Source organism: Prionailurus bengalensis, chromosome D3, assembly GCF_016509475.1.
Source record: "Prionailurus bengalensis isolate Pbe53 chromosome D3, Fcat_Pben_1.1_paternal_pri, whole genome shotgun sequence".
NCBI classification, from domain to species: Eukaryota; Metazoa; Chordata; class Mammalia; order Carnivora; family Felidae; genus Prionailurus; species Prionailurus bengalensis.
In genome coordinates, this window is record NC_057356.1 from 32,652,861 (window position 1) to 32,680,714 (window position 27,854).

General features: G+C 43.5%; 1 protein-coding gene across 3 annotated transcripts in view; it reads right to left on the reverse strand.

Annotated features, from left to right (window-relative positions):
- GNAL (G protein subunit alpha L) overlaps nt 1-27,854 on the reverse strand; it is a 156,258-nt gene that overhangs the window by 31,246 nt on the left and 97,158 nt on the right. For all 3 annotated transcript variants that reach the window (XM_043558262.1, XM_043558264.1, XM_043558263.1), the window contains one exon: nt 15,479-15,576. In XM_043558262.1, coding sequence (XP_043414197.1) covers nt 15,479-15,576 — 98 coding nt within the window. The remainder of the gene's footprint in view (nt 1-15,478; nt 15,577-27,854) is intronic.

The following is a 27,854-nucleotide window of genomic DNA, read 5'->3' on the forward strand; positions in this document are numbered from 1 at the left end:
GCTTGCTGGCTGAGCTTTTCCATTAAGATAAGTTCAACATGTGGTGGTTTCTTTTCCAGGAACTACCAGACTGCCTCAGGACATGATTAACCATGTCCTAAATATAATAAGTCCCAGCCAAGATTAACATCTGGAAAATAAGACCTAATAGTAAATCTTAGCATACTGCAGGAAAAGGAAAATGTATTTTTATGAGTAGTTTAGGGGTTAAAGGAGAATTTTCAAAGCTAACTGAATTGCAACTTACGCTACAGTGTGAAACTTTGTGAATTCCTCCAAGTCATTTACAGGAAATAGAATAAGGACACCAACACAAATTGCATTCAACATGGTTCCTGATCACTGGAAGCATCCTAGGGTTTCCTTTCTGCAGCAGCTCACAACGGTGTGTCTGTGACGGTACCATCCTGGCGGGTCCCACTACCTGCCCCAGGTCCTTGCAAGGAAGCTGACCTTTAGAATCTAACTGGAAGCATGCGGTTGAACAAGGGTGGAGAAAGGAGCAGTAGGGACTTCTGGACGAGGGGAGCCTTCTGAGAAGGGGTACCCCGTGGGCTCTCTATTTTCAGGGACCAAGTATATGCTGATTTGTTCAGACCACACCATTTGTCAGAGGAAGAAATGGGATTGGCCCTTCCAATCTACATTTACCTGACGCTGAGTTTCTTACCTGAAAAGAGATCTGAGACGTTTTTAACATGTTCAATGCAGGATAATAAAATTTTTTTCACAAATGACCTATTAAGTCTCGTAGATTTTAGAAGAAGATATATTTAGTCCCTGCATGGATCTTGGCAAAGTATAGCAAAGTAATTTCTTTCCTAGCAGTTACCACCTGCCTCAGGTAGCTTGGTACGAAGACTCTTTCATTTCTTTTTCCCAGAAATGATGCAGAACATTCACATTAATGCAAAATATTAATTCCAGATTCATAGTAATATAAAATAGATTAAGAAACAATGGCGTACTGTCCACTTAATTGTTGTTATATGAATAAAACTGCTAGTGAGCAAATGGAAATTCTCTTTGTGCTTAGGTTTCCTCAATCTAATATAATAATAGAATAAACTTGGATTTGAAAGGTAGCTTTTCATTGATATCATGCATTCTAATTACTATGTGATCGATGTGGTCTGGTGTAAAAGAAGATATGTAATTCTAACCACTGACACCATGCACTATCTCAAGGAAGGCTTTTTCCTTTCTTCCTGTTTTGAGGGCTTTCTTTAATGTGAAATTGTCAAAAGGCAGCTTCCTTACTGGCTAAATCCAATTTAAAGGCTTTAACTAAATTTCTTGATACTGTGAACACATTCTTGTTGTTTACTGGGCGGAGGGAAGTAGCTCTACAACGTTCTGCCATGATATATACAGTTTTCTCTGAGACAGTGAACACGTCTGCCCTAAAGGAGGCCACGAGGTAGTAGCTATGAATATTTCATGCTTTTAAGGGCTGAGTAATAGTTCATCGTATGTACAGACCACATTTTGTTTCTCCATTCACGTGACAGACATTTGTGTTGTTTCCACTTTCTGGCTATGTTGAATAATGCTGTCATGAACAGATAGCGTGCCTTTACCTGAGCTTTACAGGAAAATCAATTCTGTATACCTGAGAATGGCAGGCTATGAATGGTACAGAACACAGAGAAAGGAAAGTTATAAAAGTCCATTCATTTAACAACTATTTTCTGAACACCTGCTATGAGGCAGGCATGGCTCCAGGCACAGTGGCATGTATGCAATAATTCCATGTGAGCAGTCGAACTGGCACACGAACCATCCACAAGGAAGACTTTAAAAACGTGGTTATAAAGAGGTTAGAGTGGGAGAGAGAGCCAAAGCATAAGAGACTCTTAAAAACTGAGAACAAGCTGAGGGTTGATGGGGGGTGGGAGATGGGCATTGAAGAGGGCATCTTTGGGGATGAGCACTGGGTGTTGTATGGAAACCAATTTGACAATAAATTTCATATATTAAAAAAAATAAAAAATAAAAAATAAAAAAATTAAAACGTGGTTAGGTTTATTATTCATTCAACAAACATTTAATGAGACGTTACTGTATCAGGCCCTGCATGGAGAGGAATAATTCAAAATGTCACAGAAGTAACTTTTTGTAAAATTACCTGCCAATTTCCATGATGATTATTTTTTAGAGAAGTTAAGACATATTTTCAGCATGAGAATCATATTTTGAATCCGTAGCTTTGCTTTTTCATTTTTTCCTCTCTTTCCTCTCTTAAACGGATTTTAAAAGTAAGAATATGCAAAATGTGAAATGTTAGGAGTCTTATACTGAAAACTATCCACAGCGTAATTACTGTGACCACACTCAATTCAAACGCACAGATATGCCGGAATTCTGTATAGGGAAAGGAATATGAAGTTCTATAGAGCAATTGTTCACTACTTTTGATGGAGTCTCTCCCCCTTGCCTTGGAATTAAATAGAAAGGCCCTGAAATTAGGAAATTCAAATTATCAGCAGTCTCCAAATGAATTTTACTCAGGAGTCCAAGTTAAGATCTAACAAGCTAGTTGCAACAGAGGATCTGAATATAAAGTGCATTTGAAATGCACAATTCAATGTTTCACATATTCAGAGTTGTGTAACCATCTCCATGATTATTTTTAGGACATTTTCATCACTCCAAAGGGAAACCTTGTACCCATTAGTCAGTCACTCCTCATCGGTCCCCTCACCCTCCCTCAACGCTATGCAACCCTAATCTACTTTCTGTCTCTAGAGGTCTATTCTGGGCATTTCCTATAAATGGAATCATACAGCATGTGGCCTTTTGTGTCTGCCTTCCTTCACTTAGCATCGTGTTTTCAAGGTTCACCGAGGTTGCAGCTTGGATCAGTGCTTCATTCCTTTTTATAGCTAGCTAATCATCCATTGTATGGATAGACCCATTCATAATGTTTACCCATTCACCAATTGATGGGTATTTGGGTTGTTTCCACTTTCTGGCTCTTACGAATAATGCTGTTATGAGTATTTGTCTTGAAGTTTTAGTATGGATGTGTTTTCAGTTCTCTTGAATATATATCTGGGAGGGGAACTGATGGGTCATATGGTAACTTTGATTCACTTTTTGTGGAACTGCCAGACTGCTTTTGGAAGCAGTCCTACCATTTTATATTCCTACCAGCAATATGTGAGCGTTCCAATTTCTCCACATGCTTGCCAACGTTTGTTTTTTATTTGGCTTTTCTATTATAGCCATCCCAGTGGCTGTGAGGTGGTTTTACTTTGCATTTCTCAATGGCTAATGCTACCGAGCATCTTCTCATGAGTTTATTGGCCATTTACATATCTTATTGGGGAAATGTGTATTCTGCTCCTTGGCTCTTTCTAAAACTTATAAAAGTGTTAATGTTAAAGTTATTTCTATATTTATTATTGAACTGTAGGAGTTATTTCTATGTTCTGGATCCAAGTCCCTTATAAGATACATGATTTACAAATATGTACCCCCTTCGGTGAGTTGTCTTTCCCTTTCTTGAACCCCCAGGACCTCTATAAAAAAAACTATCCTGGCTTTCATTTGCAAACCATACTCATGATAGGAATTGGATGGAAATGGAAGGTAAATGAGAGTGGCTTCAGAATCTGAGAAAATGGGTGCCCTTGTGAAAATCCACTTATTTATAAGCTTAGAGCCAGGCCTCATCACTTTTACAATTTACCATCTGGCCACGTCTGGCACACACGTGTGAACTTGAACTTTTAAGAAATAATCTCTCAGATCTTTAGGTTTGGGTTTTTTTTTTTTTTTTTTAATGTCTATTTACTTTTGAGAGACAGAGTGTGAGTCGTGGAGGGGCAGAGAGAGAAGGAGACACAGAATCTGGAGCAGGCTCCAGGCTCCAAGCTGTCAGCACAGAGCCCCCAACGAGGGGCTCGAACTCACAGACGCCGAGATCATGACCTGAGCCGAAGTCAGACGCTTAATCAACTGAACCACCCAGGCACCCCATTACATCTTTAGGTTTAAGATTTGAAATACTGGATAAATCAAGTAATAATCTGACATGATAGAGTCCTGTGTCAACTTAGGTGATTTTGTTTTCTCCTCTTTGGATAAGTATGAGGATTAATTTGTTAACTTACGAAACGTGCACAGAATAGTGCTCCACATGGTAAATTTCTATAACTATGAGCTGTTTTGTAGCTACCTTTTGAAGGTTAGAAATACAAGACATACCTCTAAGTCTTTCTGAAGCTGTACACTTTGTTAATTCTTGTATTTGGTGGTTTTCAATCTGAGGTCCTTGGGTTCCTTGGGAATATTTCAAAGAATTCATCAAATACTTAAGAGAATTGCAATAAAAACCTCTTACAGGCAAATGTCTTATGTGGCATGTTATACTTATGCAGTATCACTGATGTGTTAACCTGTGTTGCTATGTAATTTATTTTTTTCTATGTTTTCTGATCACATCTGTACACATGTATTTTCCTCCCCCTACATTTCACTGTGGAACGTTTCAAACATACAACCTGAAATAATTTCATAGTGGATGCTTGAGTACCCACCATCTAGATTTTGCGATTACCATTTTACCATACTTAAAAAATCATCTATCTCTTATTTTTGATACATTTCAAAGAAATTGCAGACATCAGTTCGCTTCCTCCTAAATACTTCAGCATGCAGATTTTTGTCTACAGATCAGCATTTATTCACAATTTTTTTCTGTTGATGTAAAATTTAGGTTGAAAGAAACACAAATCTTGAGTGCACATTTGCTGAGTTTTGATACATGTGAACACCTGTGTGACCCCATCCCTCACCAAGCTATTCTGCACACATTTTCAACTTCTTGCAGATGTGCTGCTGTGCTGGGAGAGGGGCTGTGGCAGTGCACTGGCCGTTGTGTAGACGGCACAGCACCTGTCCAGCAGTGTAACCATGAAGGTAGGTCCCCGTGAGGCACAGACGAGGCAGCTCCCTGCTGCAGAGAGGTCCAGCCCACAGGGGAGCCCGGGCTCTCATCACACGGCAACTGTCACAGGTGAAAATGTGGCACAGAATAGATTTCTGTCTTAAAGACTGTATCTGTGCATTAAAAAATTTAAAGATCTAAGAACTTAAGTGTCTATCAGACACTTTTTAGAAGTGTGAGTGGGCAATTCGGAATTCAATTTGGAAGAGAATTTCTTGCTCTTCTCCTTTTCACATGCAGCATAATTTAACTTAAAATGTTTCTTGTGATTACAGAGCAAAAAAAAAAAAAACCCTTATTTTTGCTACTATTTGTTATTACTCATCTGCATAAACCAGAGCGTTTCCAAACACCCTGCCCCCAGCAGGAAGAAACTGGATGTTGAGCCCTCGTGAAAGATTCAACGGTCATCTATGTGCACTGAGTTTCAATTTCGTTTTTATCAAAATGGCCACATAGATCTTAGGATAAGTAAGTGTTATCAAGGTGAACATCTAAAATAACTTTCACTCTAATAAAATACCACTTTGGTGGGGCGCCTGGGTGGCTCGGTCTGTTAAGTGTCCGACTTCGGCTCAGATCATGATCTCACGGTCCGTGAGTTCGAGCCCTGCGCCGGGCTCTGTGCTGACAGCTCGGAGCCTGGAGCCTGTTTCGGATTCTGTGTCTCCCTCTCTCTCTGCTCCTCCCCTGTTCATGCTCTGTCTCTGTCTCAAAAATAAATAAACGTTAAAAAAAAATTAAAAAGGGGCGCCTGGGTGGCGCAGTCGGTTAAGCGGCCGACTTCAGCCAGGTCACGATCTTGCGGTCCGTGAGTTTGAGCCCCGCGTCAGGCTCTGGGCTGATGGCTCAGAGCCTGGAGCCTGTTTCCGATGCTGTGTCTCCCTCTCTCTCTGCCCCTCCCCCATTCATGCTCTGTCTCTCTCTGTCCCAAAAATAAATAAAAAAAAAAAAAACATTGAAAAAAAAATTAAAAAAAATAAAAAAAATTACCACTTTGGTTTGATACAGTTATTCTAATAAAATGCCACTTGGAGTTGGTATTTGATGCAAGTTGCCTTTGGTCCTGCTGTTACAGCTTTGGAAGCTGGTCTTAGTCTTTATTTTAAAAAAAAAAATTTTTTTTAATGTTTATTTATTTTTGAGACAGAGACAGACAGAGCATGAACGGGGGAGGGGCAGAGAGAGAGGGAGACACAGAATCGGAAACAGGCTCCAGGCTCTGAGCCATCAGCCCAGAGCCTGACGCGGGGCTCGAACTCACAGACCGCGAGATCGTGACCTAAGCTGAAGTCAGACGCTTAACCGAATGAGCCACCCAGGCGCCCCTGGCCTTAGTCTTTAAAGTGGGCCCCGGGAGTGTTTCTTGGCACTCACTGAGCCACCGCAAAGGAGCACGGGAGAGAGGTTAAGGGTGTTGCGAGGCTCCTCATTGCTGCTGACCCCCTCTTCACTACTGGCACCTCTCACAGGACACTGTTTGACAAAAGTCCTATTTCTAGAAATAATTGGGGACATACAGCTAAGGCAGGAAAAACATTATTATAACACTTTTTTTTTTTTATCATATATAGTTCAAAGGCTTGATCTTCACAGCTTCAAAATGAATCTAACAATATCTACTGAATGGGAAACACCAGAAACTACTGTGATGTGCCGGAAGGGACAGGACTTGGAGCCCCATCTCAGCATCCTCTCTTTATAAGAAGCCTGAAGATTCAATGAGATGATGCAGGGGAACCGACTAGGATCCTCCACTCACGGGAGTAGTTTTCCTGAAAGATTTCAAACATTTGTTTACACATGTGAGATAGTCAGGATCTCTGATCCTGATACCTGGCACAGAGCTTTTGAAACTCTTGTAAATTCCTGAGTGATAAGAGCACTGGGAGCATTTTCCATTCTAATATTTGGTCATGGGCCCCCGTTCTTAACACTGCGCTCCTAAATCCCTTGTACCTTCCCGTGTGATAGGAGTGTCTTTTGTTTCAATGAGGCGACTCTGGGTGGGCTCCCCGATGGGGCTGGTCACCAGAAGGACCAAGCCATGACTAGAAGCTTGGCTTCAGCTCCTGCCTACCTCATCCTCCAGGAAGGGAAGAGCGGCTGGAGTTAAGGACAGTTCATGCCTACATGGTGAAGCCTCCATAAAAATCCCAAAGTACAAGGTCTGGAGAGGTTGGTGAACACATGCATGTACCGGGAGGGTGACACATCCCAATTCTATGGCGACAGAAGCTCCTGTGCTCGAGACCCTCCCAGACCTCGCCCTGTGCATCTCCTCGTGTGGCTGTCCATGTATATCCTTTATCACTTCCTTTAATTAACCAGTAAATGTAAGTAAGTGACCTTGAGTTCTGTGAGTCGTCAGTAGTAGAGCAGAAGCTATAGATAACCTGGAGACCTATCGCTTGAGACTGGCGTCTGAAGTCGGGGGCAGCCTCATGGGACTGAGCCCACAACCTGTGGGATCTGACGCGGTCTCGGGGTAGACAGCATCTGCACTGAGTTAAATTGTAGGACACCCAGCTGGTGTCGTGGGGAATCACTTGGTGTGGGAAAACACCCCACACATCTGCTGTGAGCAGTGTCGTGCGTGTGTATCAGGTGAGTGTGAGAAGGAGACACAGGAGAAGAAGTGCAGGCTTCCTACTCACACAGAAGCCCTGGTGTTAAGCAAGCCCTCTTAAAAATTCCTTCTCAGGACAGGGTTTCCAAACGGGCACGGAAGAAAATGGAAACAACCAGGGGCTGACCGACTGACTCTGGGGTATTTGGTCCATCTACTTTGTCCTGCCACTGATGCCATACTTCACCCACAAGAAATGGACTGTACTGCCCATAAAAGGAATGTGTCCAATTCTGCAGATCAAGAAAATGAATCTGACAATACATTTGGCTAGAAACAAAGATCAACATGAGTGTTAAGGATAATGTGTAGGTACTGCCCATAAAAGGAACGTATCCAATTCTGCAGATCAAGAAAATGAATCTGACAATACATTTGGCTAGAAATAAAGATCAACGTGAGTGTTAAGGACAATGTGTAGGTGCACCCAGTTGGTTGATTATATATTCAATGGATTCAACAGGGTGTAGTAACATGGACATTTTAAATTACAGTTTCGTTGACTTGAAGATGACCTCAAAAAACAGCTTTGGGGCGCCTGGGTGGCGCAGTCGGTTAAGCGTCCGACTTCAGCCAGGTCACAATCTCGCGGTCCGTGAGTTCGAGCGCCGCGTCAGGCTCTGGGCTGATGGCTCAGAGCCAGGAGCCTGTTTCCGATTCTGTGTCTCCCTCTCTCTCTGCCCTTCCCCCGTTCATGCTCTGTCTCTCTCTGTCCCAAAAATAAATAAACGTTGAAAAAAAAATTAAAAAAAAAAAAACAGCTTTGCAGCTGAGACTTCATGTTTGCTAATAATTTCCTGATTGTCCTGAAAGCTTAAATCTGGGGACTTGGGAGCCATGAGAACAAAATCAGTCCTAGAGAGTAAATGTGGTCAATGCGGTCAGTGCAGTCCCCAAGACTCCTGAGAGATGGCCAAAGGCAGACAGGGGCATAGCAGAAAATCACTGTATGCAATTCTTTCTTGCAATTCTTTCCTTTTTTTCTGGAATATTCTCTCCGAGAGTATTCTAAAACCCATTATTCAAATGGATGCACTCCCAGAGGTGCTTATCATGTAAACAATCAGTACAAAGCACTGGGACCTGCACTGAGCAACAGAGTTTCAAGCTACATTAAGCGAAGTCTGATTTTATAAACCTGTTCTAAAGATCCAATTTTCTCTGATTTGCTTTCTCCCAAAATAGCTGTTTCCATGGCTACATAATCACTTATTATTAGGACTTAGAGGAAATGCATTTTGGGGGATAATGCAGGAGAGATTGTCTTTTAATTTTCACAGTGGGAACTGGGCAATTCTGTATAAAATATAATCTCTAGTTATTTGTACGGCTTGCTTGGTGCTTCAAAGACATTCATTTTTACCCAAAGTACAATACTTAATGCTCGGTTATGATGACTGTTCCCACAATCCTCTAGCCAAATCGGTCTGTCCTGGCGTTAGACAGTGCAGCCTGGTTGCCCTGCCTTACCGCAGCCTCTGCTCAGGGATGTGGGTGTGGCCACTGACCGCCCAGGGACAGACAGCAGGTGGGGCCACCATGTGAGCAGGCTGGGATCATGGCCGGACGCAGGCTGTCTCCCTTTTAACAAAGCTGATCTCTCTGCTTCCTCTGGGACCTGGCCTGCAGTTGCAGAGTGGACCTGCCATTAGGAGCAAAGCCAAGCTGAAATGTCCACACAGCAGGAACAGAAGAGCTGGTCCCCACAGCATCTTTGACTCAACAGTGGTTTCCAAGAGAAACTCAGAACAAATTCCCCTCTTTTTGAAGAAGCCTGAGCAAGTTTCTACTCTTTGCATGCCAAATAGCATAATATAGATCATCATAGCTTTTTTTTTTGTTTTTATACCATAGGCACTTTATAATTTGGGGGCTCCCATTTGCTCATATGTGTTTGCAGAACTGGAGTGTGGCATGCATTTGTGATTGACAGAGGTCTTCTAAAAAGCAGGCCTTGTAAGCTCATGTGTAGACTTTCATCTGATGTTGACAAGAGGACCCCTGGCTCATCGAGGAGACTGTTCCCTGGCCAATCTTGACGAGTGTTCCCTTTGCCTTTCCTGCCCTGAATCCCTCCCACCTTCACAATCTTTCTTTTTTTTAGATTCAATATAACCCACATAACATACATTTCATATAACATAGAATTCACCACTTTGATTATACAATTCAGTGGTTTTTAGCACAGTCACAAGGTTGTGCAACTATCAATACTATTCCAGGATATTCCCATTGTCCCCCAAATAAATTCTATACCCAGTAGCAGTCCCTCTCAATTACCCCTTCCCCAGGCCCCTGGCAATCACTAACCTACTTTCTGTTTCTGTGGATTTGCCTGTTCTGGATGTTTCATGTAAACCGAATCGTATCATATGTGCCCTTTTGTGTCTGACTTCTTTCAGTTAATAGAATGTCTTCAAGGTTCATTTATGCTGTCTCATGAATCAACGTTTCATTCCTATTTATTCCACATGATATTTTGTTGTGTGATGCATCAGGTTTTGTGCATCACTTGAGGGACAATTGGGTTGTTTGCACTTTTTAGCTATTGTGAGTAATGCTGCCATGAATATCTGTGTGTGAGTTTTTGTGAGGACGTATGTTTTTAATTCTGAGTAAATACCCAGGAGTGGAACTGCCGGCTACCTCTGTGTTTAAGCTTTTAAGGAACAGCCAGACTCTTCCCAGATTCCTCACCGGCAGCTCGGCCTTAACAGAATTTCAGCAGCACTGAGAAGCACCTCTTCCCCCAAAATATTCCCAGGGTTTTTGCCACGGAAGAGGTTACTTTAACCGGGCTGAGAATTATTCCCTTCATAACAAGCATGAACGTTCAAAATACAATTCTGCTGAGCCAGGTAACACAGTGACTTCAATTTCCACCAAGATATAAGTTCTATATTTTCTCTGAGCAATTTTAACGAGAGGGAAAAAGAAAATGCGTCAGAACACTGGGGATCTACAAGGGGGAAGAAGGAGGCCACGGAGCCTGAATCCGGGGTAGGGTGCCTATGTTTAAAGGGACAGGCCAGCTTTTCCTGTCAGTACCATAGTGAACACCAGGCTCCTGTTTTGCTAACTTATTTATTTCAAATAGCCCCTACTGAGCAGCGACTTCATGAAACAATATTCACCGAAGGGCTGGGCATTTAAGGACGAATAAGACACATTCCTTGAGGAATTAAAAGGTGGGTTGGACAAGATGACCTGAGGATCATCGTCCCAGGGATTTCCTGAGATCATGTCCCTTCATTGTTTTGATGCTGAAATGTCTTTTTTTTTATTGGAGGGATGGGCATGGCTGATAAAGGCAGCTTCTGTTCCTTTTTTTAAAAAAAAATTTTTTTTTCTTAATGTTTTTATTTATTTTTGAGACAGAGAGAGACAGAGCATGAGCAGGGAAGGGGCAGAGAGAGAAAGACACACACAGAATCGGAAGCAGGCTTCAGGTTCTGAGCCATCAGCACAGAGCCCGATGCGGGGCTCGAACTCACAGACTGTGAGATCATGACTGTGAGATCATGACCTGGGCCGAAGTTAGACGCTCAACCGACTGAGCCACCCAGGCACCCCAGCTTCTGTTCCTTAAAATCTAATTTGGCAGCATGAAATTTGGTAGCTGTATGTTGGGTCTAACCAATGTTATTGAAATATTCCTTGTATTTTAAATCCCTCACCCCCACCTCAAAACCTGAGTTTAGACGAAAAGCAACAGCTATTAAGAGACAAAGGGTGGGGCGCCTGGGTGGCGCAGTCGGTTAAGCGTCCGACTTCAGCCAGGTCACGATCTCGTTCGAGCCCCGCGTCAGGTTCTGGGCTGCTGGCTCGGAGCCTGGAGCCTGTTTCCGATTCTGTGTCTCCCTCTCTCTCTGCCCCTCCCCCGTTCATGCTCTGTCTCTCTCTGTCCCAAAAATAAATAAAAACGTTGGAAAAAAAAATTAAAAAAAAAAAAAAGAGACAAAGGGTATTGATCCGCTGGATTCCCACATGCATTAAAATAGATAAAGGAAGCAATGTTGGAGAAGTTAGGATTAGTGAGGTCTAGAGGGGGAATCGCTTCCTGTGATTCTGCCAGGCCCCGAGTCAAGAAAGCATAATGAAGCACTGGTGCCTCATTCCTGACGAGCCTGGAGTCTTGACCTCACGCACAAGCACTTTGTGCCATGGCTCTCAGTAATCTGAAAGGACGGGACTGAAGGTCGTGGCTGTGTGCCACCTGTTTCTCGGAAACTGTGATCTTAAGTGCCTTAGTTTACCTCTCTGGACTTCAGCTTCCATGCTGGTGACATAACATCAGGAGCTTATGTGGGGCTCACCCATGTGCCAAGCACCATTTAGAGGACTTTGGTATATACCTATTTAATCCTATGGGAACTGAATGAGAATGGGACCCATGTCTGTTCCCATGAGTCTCACAGAGTCTCACACAATGGTCGGTGGCAGAGCTGAGATCTGAATCCTGCCTCTTGTCAAGGCTCTACTTCCTCCTTTTAAAAAAATTATATTTGCATATTCTACCTTAAATTAAGTCATGATTTTTATTCCTGGAGTAGTAGAAGACTAAGTTGTCTGTGTCTCTTTAAAAAAAATTAAATGTTTATTTTTGAGAAAGAGAGAGAGAGACAGAGAGCGAGAGGGGGGATGGGCAGAGAGAGAGAGAGAGAGAGAGAGGGAGACACAGAATCTGAAGCAGGCTCCAGGCTCTGAGCTGTCAGCACAGAGCCCCATGCAGGGCTCGAGCTCACGGACCGCAAGATCATGACCTGAGCTGAAGGTGGACGCTTCACCAACTGAGCCACCCGGGCGCCCCAGTTTCTCTTTTTTTTAAGAAAGAGAAATTCCTAACTTGACACTGAGTAGCACTGTGGTGTTTGCTCATGATGTCCCTGCTCAAGAAATACGGGAAAACGATGATAAAGCACATATTCACATCAACTTTAAATGCCAACGTATGTGAATTTTAAAATTATTTTGAGCTGTGCTTGAAATTCCCATTGCTAGCATTGACTTCAGATAGTCTTTCCATCTGTCTAACACTGCCATGGCCTTTACATGACTCTGAGATGATATGTTCGAGAAAGAGCGAGTGAGAGCTGGAAGGAAAGATAGAGGCCCTTTGGGAAGTGGAGTGCCTCCTGAGACCCTCCCAGGGTGAGTCTGAGCTCCCCTGGGAAGCTTGCCCCACTCCACACCCAAATCTAAACCAGTCTAAACGTACCACACGACTTGAGAAAAACCACAGTGATGTATTCACCAATGTAAACTAAGGGGCACGCCAATCTGAAAAGGGAATGTTGATTTAAGGCAGGACTTGAAGAAGAGGAATTTTAAATACTTTTCTAGTTCATGAAAAATTTCAATCAGTGAAGGGTTTCTTTAGTATATACAGTGGAGGGTCATTAATGCTCACCTCAGGGTGTATGCAACAGGTGTGTGCCATGCCGAGACCGCTCCCTAGATGTACCTGCTGCTCACCAAATGCTTGAGGACCACCTGCTTGTGGACTGTGGTGGGGGGTGAGCCAGTTCTTGGTCATCGTAAGAAGGAAGTTACGTAAAGTGTAACGCCATCAATCCTCCCCCATCTCAACCCCAAGATCCTCTTCCGTCCTCTAAAGGACTCCCTCTCCATCTACTTCTCAGATGTGGTTTTAGGCTCCTCCTCTTCCTGAAACCAACCTCTGAGGATTGAATTTCCATGTCCAGGACCCTCTCCTCTATATACCCTGCCAGTCTCAATTGTGAGCTCCAGGCTCCTGCTTCATCTTTCCCCTCGGTTATTGCCTTTGGGATCGCTAACTTAATTTCTTCAAACCGGCGCTCGATACTGTCCCCTCTCCTCCCATAATACATCCCAGGTTCCTCCATCTCAATAAATGGCACCATGACCTATCCTGTTGTCATCCTTGATCCCCACTTTCCTCCACCTCCTGCATTCTGACCCACCATCTAGATCTGCCCGTTTGTGCCCCAGGGCTCGCCTCCACGACCCGAGGCATCCCACTCGGGTCCTTGTTTCCTTCTTTTAATTCTCCACACAGCAGTCAGAGTGGCCCTGACAACGTCACTTACTGAGTCGACTTTCACTCACTGCATTTGGAGGAAAATCCAAGTTCCTTGGCATGACCTTGGCACTTGGCTCCACTGACCTCTCTCATCTGTTTATGGTTACTCTTCCATTACCCATCTGCCTTCAGACTGGCTTCCCGTCCCTGCCTGGGACACACCCAGCACCTCTCCTTGGGCCCTTTTTATTGGCTTATCTCAGTGTCCGTCACAAGATGATGCTGCCTGAACTCCTATGGGCGGCCACACAACTACCCTCTCCTTGAAATCAGTATTCAGGGCGTAGCTCCATCGGTGGGTAACAAATATTGTGAATTCCCAGATTGTATGCTCATGAAATCTCTTCCACACTTATGAAGTTTTAGAGTTTACAGACTTAAAATGTAAAAGCACTCATTTCTTGCTGCCCCAAGAGTTATATAAAACAACTTTAAATACAGTTTTTATCAAAATAGCAAACATATCTAGAGCTTCTTGATTAACATTCTTCTCAGGCCCGTTATTGACTAACAGATATAGAATGAGGCTAAAATAGCAAAATGAAATAGGAAAACGAGCATTTCAGGGAAAAACAGTGAGCCAGCCTAGGCACCAGTATTTTCCTTCCTTCTTTCTTTCTTTCTTTTTTTTTTTTTTTTTTTTTTTTTTTTAATATTTTTTTCAACGTTTATTTATTTTTGGGACAGAGAGAGACAGAGCATGAACGGGGGAGGGGCAGAGAGAGAGGGAGACACAGAATCGGAAACAGGCTCCAGGCTCTGAGCCATCAGCCCAGAGCCGGACGCGGGGCTCGAACTCACGGACCGCGAGATCGTGACCTGGCTGAAGTCGGACGCTTAACCGACTGCGCCACCCAGGCGCCCCTTTTCTTTTTTTTTTAAGTTTCTTTATTTCTGAGAGAGGGAGAGAGAAGAGAGAGAGAGCGCGCGCACACAAGCATGAGTGGGGGAGGAGCAGAGAGAGGGAGACACAGAATCCAAAGCAGGCTCCAGGCTCCAAGCTATCAGCACAGAGTCTGATGCGGGGCTTGAACTCGCAAACTGTGAGATCATGACCTGAGCCGAAGTCGGATGCTTACCCAACTGAGCCACCCAGGCGCCCCCACTTTCCTTATTTCTTGTTTCTCTTCTTACATTTTTTTCATCAAGTCTTTACTTACTATATTAATTACCACCTACTTTCAAGGTTCTAGTCTACTTCTGACTGTATAAGATGATCACTTAGTACTTTAAGTGAGAGCTTGGGCACAACTGCAGATGTCGATATTTTATTTATTAGTATTTTTAAAAAATGTTTTATTTATTTTTGAGAGAGAGAATGTGAGCAGGGGAGGGGCAGAGAGAGAGGGGGGCAGAGGATCCGAAGCGGGCTCTGCACTGACAGCAGAGAGCCTGATGTGGGGCTCGAACTCACGAACCATGACATCATGACCTGAGCCAAAGTCACATGCTCAATGGACTGTGCCACCTAGGTGCCCTGATATTATTTTAAAATTTAATTTGGGGGCCCTGCTCCAAAATGAATATATAACAGTGAATATCTAAGTGCAGTCTAATTTATGGAAATACCTGTAATTTTATAGAAAGCAAAAAAATGAACAGAACTAAAAACACTGATCAGGGTAAAATGAATACACCTGCTTCTGATTCCTATTGGGTTTTTAGTTTTCCATCCACCCAATGTGTGCCACTTTAAAAGCTGATTTCTGTAGTAAGATGTTAATGCTTTGTTCCTGGCACTGAAGAGACATCATCGACCCTGGGAGGGCAGCGAACTGTGGGTGCAAGGGGAGCTTCAGACAGGCCAGGCCTTGATCAGAAGCTGACTTACTATTGTGCGCAGTCTATCAGCTGGTATTCGTTGGACCTCTCAAAGCACGCCTTCACGCCTTCATCGTCCCAAAGCTTCTTCACGTGATCAAAGAATTCCTAAAATCGGAAAAAGTTACAAAGAAGAAAGCACATGTGTTATCATCTTTTCAAAAGGTAAAAGTAAAAAGAAACTGCCAAAACAATTTTTGCAGGTAGCGCATGAACCGTTTTCTTTGAGGGAGTCGATGTTACACGCCATATGCACCACACAGGGCTTGCGATCAGCGTGACGAAAACATGCACCTCTGTGATCATCGCTCACATCAACAGGTCACACATTCTTGTTGTTCCAGGAAGTTCCCCCAAATGAAAATTACAAGTCAAAAGTAATTTTCTGGCATTCACTAACTATACCTACGACAGCCATTTTAAGAATAATTTTAAGGTTTTTAGTACTCAGTCACCTGTCTAGTGGTAATGCCACTTCAGCAATGAAAAATCACGCCTATTACAATGATAAGTTTGTGTTAGCTGCTGAGCCATGATTAGGAATGGGCCTGACTGAACAGATGGGTCAAATTCGGCCCAGAAGCATTAGGTACACCAGAAGGAAACCTTTAAAATTTCACTCTTCGGGGATGCTAATTCACCGCTTTTTGGCATTTTTTAAAACTGTGAGTTAAATGTTGAACTGTGATTTTGGTTCCCTCAAGCCCATGTGAGCGCAAAGCTCAACTTCATCCATTACGGCAAGGAGCACCCTCCCTGAAAAGGAGGCCAAGAACTTTCCTTCTCTCGAAGTAAGAGGTGGCTTTATGAATTCTTATTTCCAAAATTACCCAAATTAAATTAGCAGTGCTATGGAACCAAATGACAACACATCAGCTGCTAAATATAAAAGAAGTTATGTAAAATTTCACAAACCCGTTCATTAGCATATTTATATCCCTTCCCACATCAGTCATCAGCCCTTCCCGGCAGCCCTAGGCAGCACCCAATTCCATCTCTGATCTGCACGAAAGGGTCTGGGGCTTCTGATGCCTTATGTTCACTGTGGCTGCCATGTTCTCTAAGAATCAGCATTGATTTTTTGGAGAAAAAAAAAAATAACGGGCTGGTTCTTTTGTTGGAGATTCACAATTCCATACAAGGGCGGATCCAAGTACTGTGGGGGCCTCTTTGAAAAAAGAAGAATAAAATCATGAGTACGCAATTCAGTACAAAACCCTAGAAGGGGCAGTAGGACTGAGGGGCCCTGAGCTTAAGCTTCATGAGGTTCTGACTGCCTAGAATCAGGGACAATCTTTAAAGGTTTGCCACATCTTTACACGTGTCATCTGTCTGGCTGCCTGTTGTCATTAACAAATCCAAACTATCCACAGCTGACAACGAAGGGGAACTCCATATGAAGGAGAGATGCTGAACCTCTCAATTTTTATCTCCCTCGATTTGTGGTTCCTTCTGGTGTCTCCCACCACTGCTCTTGTCACTCCACTGACGGAGTTTTTATCAGTATCCTTAAAATTTTTTTTTCATTCTAAGAGCCATATGAAGACACACACACACACACACACACACACCCCAAATGAAAACTACTCTACTTGATATTGTCAAGACGGTCTGGTCTTGGAAGACAGTGATAACTCCCGTGTCATGGTGATATTCGGAGTTAAGCCCCATCTCTCTCCCCCTCCTGCAAACCCCAAGTGCAACAGTCGCTTGAATAAAGTTCCTGACTGTCTTTATCAAGTGTCAGAATCATTTTTTTCTGTCAGCAGTCTGAGCTGAAGCCTCTGAGACAGAATTACAAAGCAGTGCTTGCATCACGAACCAAGATACAGGATTTCTGAGGTCCGTGTTCATAGCAGTAGCAGAACAGGAATCGCGGGCACTGTGGTTTTAAAGCCGATGATCTGGACAACACCAGATGAACACAAAAACAAGTCTCTCTGTTTCAGCTTCCTAATTGGTGACCAAAGATGTCAGACTAGAACAGAGCTAGAGATCGACATAGAGCCTGGATTCTCCATGTTTACTTTTATTTTTTTTAACGTTTGTCCATTTTTGAGAGACAGAGTGAGAGCAGGGGGAGGAACAGACAGATAGGGAGACACAGCAGGCTCCAGGCTCCGAGCTGTCAGCACAGAGCCCAACTCGGGGCTTGAACTAACCAACCACAAGACCATGGCCAGAGCTGAAGTCAGCCACTTAACTAACTGAGCCACCCAGGCACCCCACTCCATGTTTACTTTTAAGGGGTTCTAAAAACCTCATGGAAAATTCCAGAGCCGCTACTGCTGTTGCTTCTGCCTTTTAGTAGGGAACATTTCAAACTTACAAAAGGAGAGAGAAGAATTCCCCAGCCTCCACGTTGATCAACACATGGCCAATTCTCTCTCTCTCTCTTTTAGTAACTCATGGCTTTCCCCCCACATTTCCTATTTTGCAGCACATCTCTTACATCGTATCATTTTATTTCAACATTGTTTCTAACAGATAAAGGCTCTTAAAGGTCATAGCCACAGTACCACTATCTCCATGAAAAATATCACAACAAATAAAGAAATGATTCTGTAACATCATTATTCAGTCAGCCAATTCAGCTTCTTCAGCTATATTTAAACAGTTGTCCAGAGCCAGGCTAGAATTTTCACGTGTTTGCTAAACCAACTGGGAAATAAATACGAGGAATAATTTTGGTATGCCTCCATTAGCAACTAAGATGAACAGTATTAAATAAAAATAATTTCAGTGTTGTGCGTGTGTGTGTCTGTGTCTGAAAAAAGAAGGATGATTCACAGAGAAATGTAATTTGCTTTTGACAACTGAGAATATGTAGAAGTTGAGAGCATAAGAAGAAAATTCTTGGGGCACCTGGGTGGCTCAGTTGGCTGAGTGTTCGACTCTTGGTTTTGGCTCAGGTCATGAGCTCACTGTCATGAGATCAAGCCCCCACGGGGGTGGGGGTGGGGGGGTCTATGCTGACAGCATGGAGCCTGCTTGGGATTTTCTCTCTTTCTCTCTTCAAAAACAAATAAATAAACTTAAAAAAAGAAAATGACGGACATTTCTTAATTTTCTTCTGTATTACTGAACAAAAATTGCCTTGTGATCTTCATATATTTAGCAACTGAAATACACATTTATGTTATTCTTATTTAAAGGGATTTGACATAGCATAACCTATAAACTTATCAAGTCACTGAGTTGTACAGCTGAAACTAATGTCACATTGTGTGTCAATGCTCCTCACATTAAAAAAAAATAAAATAAAAAAAAATCCAAAGGGGTTTGAGTTGTGTTATAGAAACTAAAAACCAGGGGCGCCTGGGTGGCTTAGTCGGTTGAGCATCCGACTTTGGCGGCTCAGGTCATGATCTCCCGGTTTGTGAGTTCAAGCCCCGTGTTGGGCTCTGTGCTGACAGCTCAGAGCCTGGAGCCTGCTTCAGATTCTGTGTCCCGCTCTCTCTCTGCCCCACCCCTGCTTGTACTCTGTCTCTCTCTTTCAAAAATAAATAAACATTAAAAAAAAAGAAAAAAAAAGAAAGTAAAAATCATACACACACAGGTCTTGAAGGAGAGCTTTCACATGTGGCGTGGATGGAACCCCTCCCTGGGTTGAGTGTAAAGATGTTCTTCATGCTCACTACCTAATATCCCTTCTAAGACGACTACGGAAAATCTCTCTCCAATATTAGTATCGGGAATACTTTTTCTGCATCTCTCAAAGCCGCTTTTTATATTTTATTATTAATTTTTAATCACAGGGACCCTCTGGCTCTTGGGCTGTTTTCATTTAGGTCACTGAGTTGACCGCACGAAAGCGCTGAGGTTCTGTTCTGGGGTCAGTCTTCATGCGTGTCAAGTCATGATCTCATGGTTCTTGAGTTCGAGCCCTGAGTTGGGTTCTCTGCTGTCAGCACGGACCCTCCGTGGGATGCTCTCTCCCCCTCTCTCTGCCCCCTCCTCTCTCTCAAGAATAAATAAAGATTAAAAAAAAGAGGTCATACCTAGTATTTACTGAGTGCCTTGTGTGTTCTCGGCAGTATTCCAAGAGCCTTATATACAAGGTCTCCAAGCCTCACGCTTTGGATTCTAACTCCACTTTCGGTTCTGCGTAACTTACTCTCCTGATCCTAACTTCCTTCTCCTGCGTTTTCACATATTTCATTACCTTGTATTACAACTTTGTAAGCAGCACTAAATCCTTTCCGGAACAAGCTGAAGCACAAACAAATGTTTGCTGGATCTTTCTATGGGAACACAGTGGATAATGTCCACCGCCACCATCGAACGGACCTTAGGAATAGGCAGTGGGAAGGTCAGAAGCCCTTTATTTACATGGGATTTTCTACAGCTCAAGTTGAGGTCTGATTCATTTAAAATACACACACTCAATTTTATCCCTTGGCTAACAGAAAAACTGAATAGGTTTTTGTCATTTGTTTTTTCAGATATATCTGGTGGATATCATGCCTGCCGACACTATCGTTCTGTTATTCGTAATCTCTGTCCGTCCTCAAATCTAATTCAATACAGTATGCCTAAAATTCTATTGAGAAACAGCTTTTAGAAACTATGTTAAAAGAAAAGCCAAACATTAAATCACTAGCAGTCCCCTCATCCATGTCCTATGACCCACCCCGGGCAGCAATCTCAGCAGGTTACCACGTATAAAAAGAGGTCCTGCTGGGGCACCTGGGTGGCTCCGTCGGTTAAGCCTCTGACTTCTGCTCAAGTCATGATCTCATGGTTCATGAGTTCGAGCCCTGAGGTGGGCTCTCCGCTGTCAGCACGGAGCCTCCTTGGGATGCTCTCTCCCTCTCTCTCTGCCCCCTCCTCTCTCTCAAGAATAAATAAAGATTAAAAAAAAAGAGGTCATACCTAGTATTTACTGAGTGCCTTGTGTGTTCTAGGCAGTATTCTAAGGGCCTTATATACAAGCTCTCATCAGAGACACCCCTGCCATGTAGGTGATTCCATTCCCATTTACTGAGGACAGAATGAGTTGATTACGGATACTTGATACTTGCTCAAGCTCTCTTGGCTAGGAAGTGGTTGACCCTGGATTCCAAAGCCTGCTCTGAGGCCAGCTGGCTTCCTTCTCCTTTGCTGGAATGGCTGCTCCCAGTGAGGGCAAACGCAAATGTACAACGTACCCCACACTCGTCTATTTTCTTCTCCTTTAGGACAGCCTACTTTAACTATTCTTAGAATCATTTTTAACAGCTTTTGAGGTATACTATACATACTACAAAATTCACCCATTTACTTACAAAGTCGTGCAACCACCAACGCAATCAAGTTTTAGAACGCCTCCATCATCTCCTCACCCCTCTCTGGTGCCAAGCTCCGCCCCAACCCCGGGTCTCAGACACCGTTCATCTACTTCTGTCTCCACAGCTTTACCTTTTCTAGAAATTTCATATAGATGCAATCACCTTGTCTTTTTGTGTCTGGTTTCTTTGACTCAGCGTGATTATTTTCGAGATTCACCCATTTTGTTATGTATATTTTAGCAGTCTGTTCCTTCTTAAAAATTGCTGAGTTCTACGCCATTGTATGGATATACCTTGTTTTGTTTATTCATTCACCAGTTGATGGTCATTTGGGTTATTTCCAGCTCTTGACTGTTATGAATAGTGCCATTAGGAATATCTGTGTACCAGACTGGGTTGATAGCCAGAGTGGATTATATGGTAGGTGTTTAACTTAAAAATTTTTTGTGAATGTTTATTTATTTTTGAGAGAGAGAGGGAGAGAGACAGACTGTGAGTGGGGGAGGGGCAGAGAGAGAGGGAGACACAGAATCTGAAGCAGGCTCCAGGCTCTGAGCTGTCAGCACAGAGCCCAACGCAGGGCTCAAACTCACGAACTGCACCGAAGTCAGATGCCCAACCGACTGAGCCACCCAGGTGCCCCGGTAGGTGTTTAACTTTAAGAAACTGATGCACTGGGACACCGGGTGGCTCAGTCGGTTAAGTGTCTGACTCTTGATTTCCGCTCAGGTCATGATCTCACAGTCGTGAGATCCGCGTGGGGCTCTGCACTGGGCCACAGAGCCTGCTTAAGATTCTCTCTCTCCCTCTGCTCTTCCCCCAGTTGCATGTGTGCTGTCTTTCAAAAACAAAACAAAACCAAAAAAACCCCCAACAGCATCCCCCCCCCCAACCTGCTGCATTGTTTTTCAAAGTGGCTATTCCATTTTACATTGTCAAGAGGTCAGTGTCTAGGGGTTCTAGTTTTGCCACATGGTCTCCCATGCTTGCTTCTGTCAGTCTTTTTAATTTGAATTACTCTGGTGAGTGTGCAATGGCATCTAATTGTGGCTTCAGTTTGCATTTCCCTGACGACCAATGAGTTTGAGCATCTTTTCATGTGATTGCTAGCAACTTGCGTATCTTCTTTTTGAGTGTCTGTTCAAATATTTTGCCCACTTAAAAAAAAACTGGGTTGTATGCCTTCTTAGTATGGAGTTTTATTTCTTTTACAAGAATAAGGGATTTAAAAAATTGTCTGGATTTAAGTCTTTTGTCAGCTCTAGGTTTTGCAAATATTTCCTCCTAAAGTGGAACTTGCATTTTCATTTTCTAAGTGTCTTTTGATGAGCAAAGTTTTAAATTTTCTGATGCCCAGTGAATCAATTTTATCCTTTTAGCATTTATGCTTTTTTTGTGTGTTCTAAGAAATCTTTTCCTAACCCAAAGTAAAAAAAAAAAAAATATATATATATATCTATAGATATATATATCTATAGATATATATATATCTATAGATATCTATATATCTATATATATATAGATATCTATAGATATATATATATATATTTCCCTCAAGTTTTCTTCTGTAAGTTTTAGAGTCATAGTTCTTACGTTTAGGTCTACGATTCATTTAATTTTTGAGTATGGTGTGAGGAAAGGGTCAAGTTTCATTTTTTTTCCATATGGGTATCCAGCTTCCCCAGCATATTTATTGCAAAGAACCTTCCCCACTGACTTACTTTGGTACCTTTGTTGAGATAGACTATATATATGTGGGTCTATTCCTGGACTCTCAATTCTGTATCACACTGAACTGTATGTCCCTTCTTTCGCCAACAATACACTGTCTCGATTGCTGCAACATGTAGTAAGTCTTAAAATTAGTAGTGTGAACTCTTCCAGCTTCGCTTTTCTTTTTCAACATCATTTTGGCTGTTCTAGGTCTTTTGAATTTCCACATACATTTTAGAATTAGCTTGTCAATTTCTATAAAAATCCTGCTGGTATTTTGATTGAGATTGCATTGAATATATAGTTCACTTAAGGGAGAAGTGTTCTAATCCATGAACATGATGTGTTTATTTATGTCTTATTTAAATTCTTTTGTAATTTACTGGGTATAGAGCTTTCATATCATTTGTTAAATTTTTTCCTCTATAGATTTCTTGGATGTTATTTAAAAAATTTTTGTTAACATTTATTCATTTTTGAGAGATAGAGAGAGACAGAGCATGAGCATGGGAGGGGCAGAGAGAGGGAGACACAGAATCTGAAGCAGGCTCCAGGGTCTGAGCTCAGCACAGAGCCTGACACGGGGCTTGAACTCACGAACTGCGAGATCATGACCTGAGACAAAGTTGGACACTCAACTGATTGAGCCACCCAGGTGCTCCACTTGGATGTTATTTTAAATGTACAGGTTTTTAAAATTTCATTTTTGGATTTCTTTTTCATTGCTAGTACGTAGAAATACAATTGGTTTCTGTATATGATCTTATAGCCTGCAACCTTGTTAATCTCACCTGTAAGTTCTAGGCGCTTCAAAGTGCAGCTGTGTATAGAAACAGCCGCATGGCTCTGGTCTCTCCTCTCTCTTCCTAAAGTGTGACCCATTAGGCAGAATCATACCCTGGAGCAGAATCAGAATTCTCTGTGGTTCCAAGTACAGAGTGCTGAGCCTAGGGGACTTCACTCCCTGCTGTGGCCATGTTTCATGGCTTTTGCTGCTCTTAAACACTTTTTTTTTTTTTTAAAGATACGCTAAGGGGCGCTTGGGTGGCTCAGTTGGTTAAGTGTCTGACTTTGGCTCAGGTCATGATCTCGTGGTTTGTGAGTTCAAGCCCCACGTTGGGGTCTGTGCTGACAGCTCAAAGCCTTGAGCCTGCTTCAAATTCTGTGCTTCCTTCTCTCTCTGCTCCCCGCCCCCTGCTCACACTCTGTCTCTTTCTAAAATAAATAAACATTAAAAAAGTTTTTAAAAAAGATACACTAAGATTTGTCTAGGGATTTTACTTTTATTTCCAAATTATAATCTCACAAAACAACTGCGGTAAGTATAAAGTTTTAGTTAATCAGATCCACGAACCATAGCAGAGAATTAAATAAATCGACCTCATAGTGATGAGAACATAAAATTCCTCAAGTATTTCTTTCTCCACAAACTTAATTTTTGAGCTTTTGATTTCCCCTTCACAACACTCCCACTCTTATACCTAAGAGTCTCTCTGTAAAATCCTAATTCTCTGAGAAAATTGTGCACTTGGAGAATGTCTAAGAGACTCATCAGAGAAACTTATTTGTGTGGGAACAGAAATAAAATAATTAGGTATTTTCATTAGGGATAAAAGACTCAAAGAATCACGACTTTAGTCACTGCTTCCAGACAATTCTCTATCAAGTTTTCTGACACAAGTTCTCGTTGGAACATAATTACATAACCCTTTAAGGTATTATTCTTGGTCTTCTTAGTCACTCTGAATTCTTTGTTTTTTGTGCTGAGAGGCAACATGAAAGGAGGACCCCTCCTCTTTGGGAAGAAAGTGAGATTTAAAGTAAATGTCTTTAAAAGTGTGTTTGCTCTATTTTTGCTGGCAACAATTACAGAATTAGACACACATTTCTTTGAGAAAGTTTTAGTGTAAAACATACTAACGGTATCTAATAAGGAATCAGAAAATACTCATGGTTTGAGCATGGATTTTTGTACTGGAGTGCCTGGGATCAAATCCCAGTGACTGAGACTCAGTTTCCTTTTCTGCTCCACAGGATACAACAGTTCTTCTGGGCAGAGGTTGGCTGGGACAGGTCAGTATCTGGGGAACAGGAGGTGCACGTGTGAGGGGTGAGGGCAGGAAGGAGACGAAGTAAGGTGGCTGGAAAGACAAAATGAGACGTGGGATGGGGTGTCGTGGGAGGGCCAATTCTGACTCAAGACAGCCAAGAGAGTGATGACCAACAGCGTGAGGTGCCGGTGAATGGTGAGGGTCCGGGAGAGTCCTTTGACACAGGACAGCACAGAACACAGCGCAGTGTTTCTGTAAGAATGGGGCAAGAGCCGTCAGATTCCAACAGGCCGAGAGGGAAACACACGGCGAGGAAACAGAAGTCACGGGTAGGCTCCAGAATGGAGTTCTAGAAACATCTACCACACACTTGCTGGTATAAGGCATTACACCAGGCGCTGGTGTGGGAAAGAGAGGGCTCGGGATTTCAGAACGTAAGGAGAGGGATGGGCTGGGTCACCAGCACAAGGCAGGTGATGGTGCGGCTGTGCAAAGAACCAAGAGCAGTGCTTAACTTCCCACCCAGTGCTTCTGATCCTGGATTTACCCTAGACTTCCAGAAGGGCCCCCAACCCCTCCCCTCCCCCCCCCCCACCCCCAGCCAATGTGGCTTGTCCAGATTTACCCATTTAACAGCTGGGGAGGGAATGAAGCTGGTTGAATACTGTGTAAGATTACTAGAAGGAAGGAAAGAAAAGGGTGAAGGGTGTTTACATAAGAATGTGTGCTACAACTTGGGAAATGTGCCTTCATGGCCTTGTGCTGCAAACTGAGCTTCCGAGTCCTTTGCACAGGGGTAGGGTGCCTGCCAGTGACCTCAAGGACCAACAGCTCTCCCCCGCAACAGAAACAGGGTGCAGCCAGGAGCTGCCATGGGGGCAGCTATGTGTGTACCCGGACCCTAAAGTTAGCTGACGGTGTCCTGAGTGGGCAAGAACACAATCACGCGGGGTTTTATCATGGGAAACGTGGGGCCCCGCAGCTCTGCTGGGTGGACCAGTCAGAGCGCTCTCTGGGAGGTGACAAACAGCCACCAGAAACTTCGGGACCTCGCACTACATTGGAGGCATTGGTGATTCAAATTTCTATGTAGATATAAAAGAAGGTATTTCAAAGGCAACCACGGAGCTCCTTGGCGATTCTGCAGCAGCTGCCAATCTGACAACAGACAACCGACATAAAAGGGAAGGAAAACTGTCCCCAAACCCCAAACACCGTGCGTGTTTGTGCAAGATCGTCTTTCGGATTTCTTCCATTTCGGGGACTCTATGATTTTAAGTGTTGTGTTTTTCCTCTTTCTTTTTATTTCTTATGCACCAGTTTTACTGGGATATAATTCACACACCATACAATTCACCCATTTAAAGTGTACAATTCAATGGTTTTCAGTATACTCGTAGAGTTGTGCAGCCATCTCGACAATTGCTTTTGGAACGTGACCTCTCCCCACCCCCCGAAGTCCTGTACTGTCAGCAGTCACCCCCCACGTTCCTCCCCCCCAGCCCGTGGCAATCACTCATCTACTTTCTCTCTCCTCGGAGCTGCCTATTCTGGACATTTCATATACGTGGACTCGTAGAACACATGGGTCTTTTGTGTCCGGCTTCTTTCCCCCAGCATGTTTCCAGGTTCATTCATATTACAGTACGGATCAGTGCTCCATTCCCTTTTATTGCCAAACAATATCCCATTGTGTGATGGATCACATCTTGTTCATCCATTCATCATCTGGTGGACATTTGAGTTGTTTGCACTTTTTGGCTACCGTGAACAATGCCACCACGAACATCTGTGTGCGAGTGTTTGTGTGGATGCATGTTTTTAATTCTCTTGGGCACACACCTAGCAGTGGGCCTCCTTTCGTTCCCCAGGGAAACATCTGGAACCATTTACAAGCATTACTAATTGGAATTTCTAATTGCACGTGTTTAATTCATCTCAGCATTTGATGACCAGTTATGTGTCCTAACGGAGGCTGACAGTGTGGTAGATATTATAAGACGGTCAACCTCATCTAGCTTCTGAATGTACTTCAGGTTTAATGTGAACACAGACAGGGGTGCCTGGGTGGTTCAGTTGGTTAGGTGTCTGACTCAGGCTCAGGTCATGATCTCTCGGTTCGTGAGTTCGTGAGTTCGTGAGTTCAGGCCCCGCGTCAGGCTGTGTGCCGACAGCTCGGAGCCTGGAGCCTGCTTCGGATTCTGTGTCTCCCTGTCTCTGACCCCTCCCCCACTCACACTCTGTCTCTCGCTCTCAAAAAATAAATAATGAACGTCAAACAGATTTAACTTTGAACGCAGACAGACCTGGCCTTCTTGAGCTCCTGACAATTGCAAAACAAAAAGACTCGAAGATGACCTGAGGCCCCGGCTCCTCCCGCCTGGGCCCCACATCAGTGTTCTGCTGCAGCGGCTGGCAGTCATCTCCTGAGCTCACTTGGGGCCGCGCCCCGTGGAAACAAGAGGCACCAGGGAAGGGCAGAGCTGGTTCTATTCCTTTGGAGCTTACAGTGACCAAGTGAGTGTTTGGAAGGAGAGTTGTGTGGGGCGGAGGGAGTGATTATTCCTTCCACACCCTCCACTGTGGACTCAAACAATAGGTGTTATTCATCCACAGGTGTGATTCGGCCAATGTTATCGAGGGCCCGGAATGGGTAAGCTTTGTGAGGGGCAAGAACAAAAGGCAGAGTTTTAAAAAAAAAAGGAATGAAAAGGGCCTGGCAGGCAAGAAAGGGGGATTTCTTGTGCAGGTGAGGATTAAGCTCGTGACCTCCCAGCTGCTGGGTTCAGTGGTCAATTCTCAGTCCCCTCTTACCTGGCCTGTCATAAGCAGCATCCAACACAGCTGACCACAGTCTCTGTACTCCTGGCTTCCAAGACATCTCCCTCTCTCCTGACTTTCCTCCGACCCCATGGGCAGTCTTGCTTGGTGTTCTTTGCTTGGTCCTTCTCTCTTCCCAGCCTCCTACCACTGGATGGACTCACGGATCCTCCTGGGTCGTCTTCTCTGGCTAAACTCACTTCCTCGGTGAGTTCCTCCACCCTGAGACTTAAGTACCACGAACATGCTTGTGACTTTCACACTGACGTCTCCAGGTGAACTCTCCTCTGAACTCTGCACTTGTGCATCCATTGCCTGCTTGACATCAACACCTGAATTCTAACAGGCGACCACAACTCAGGGAGTCCAGAACGGGATGCCTAATTATCCCCCTAAAACTTGCCCCACTTTAAGTCTTGCCCAGTCGCTGGCAATGCCACAATTTAGTTGCGCAGGCCCAACCCCCGGAGTCATCCTTGACCCCTTTCTCTCACATCCGACATGTGATCCTCAAGGAAATCCTGTCGGCTGT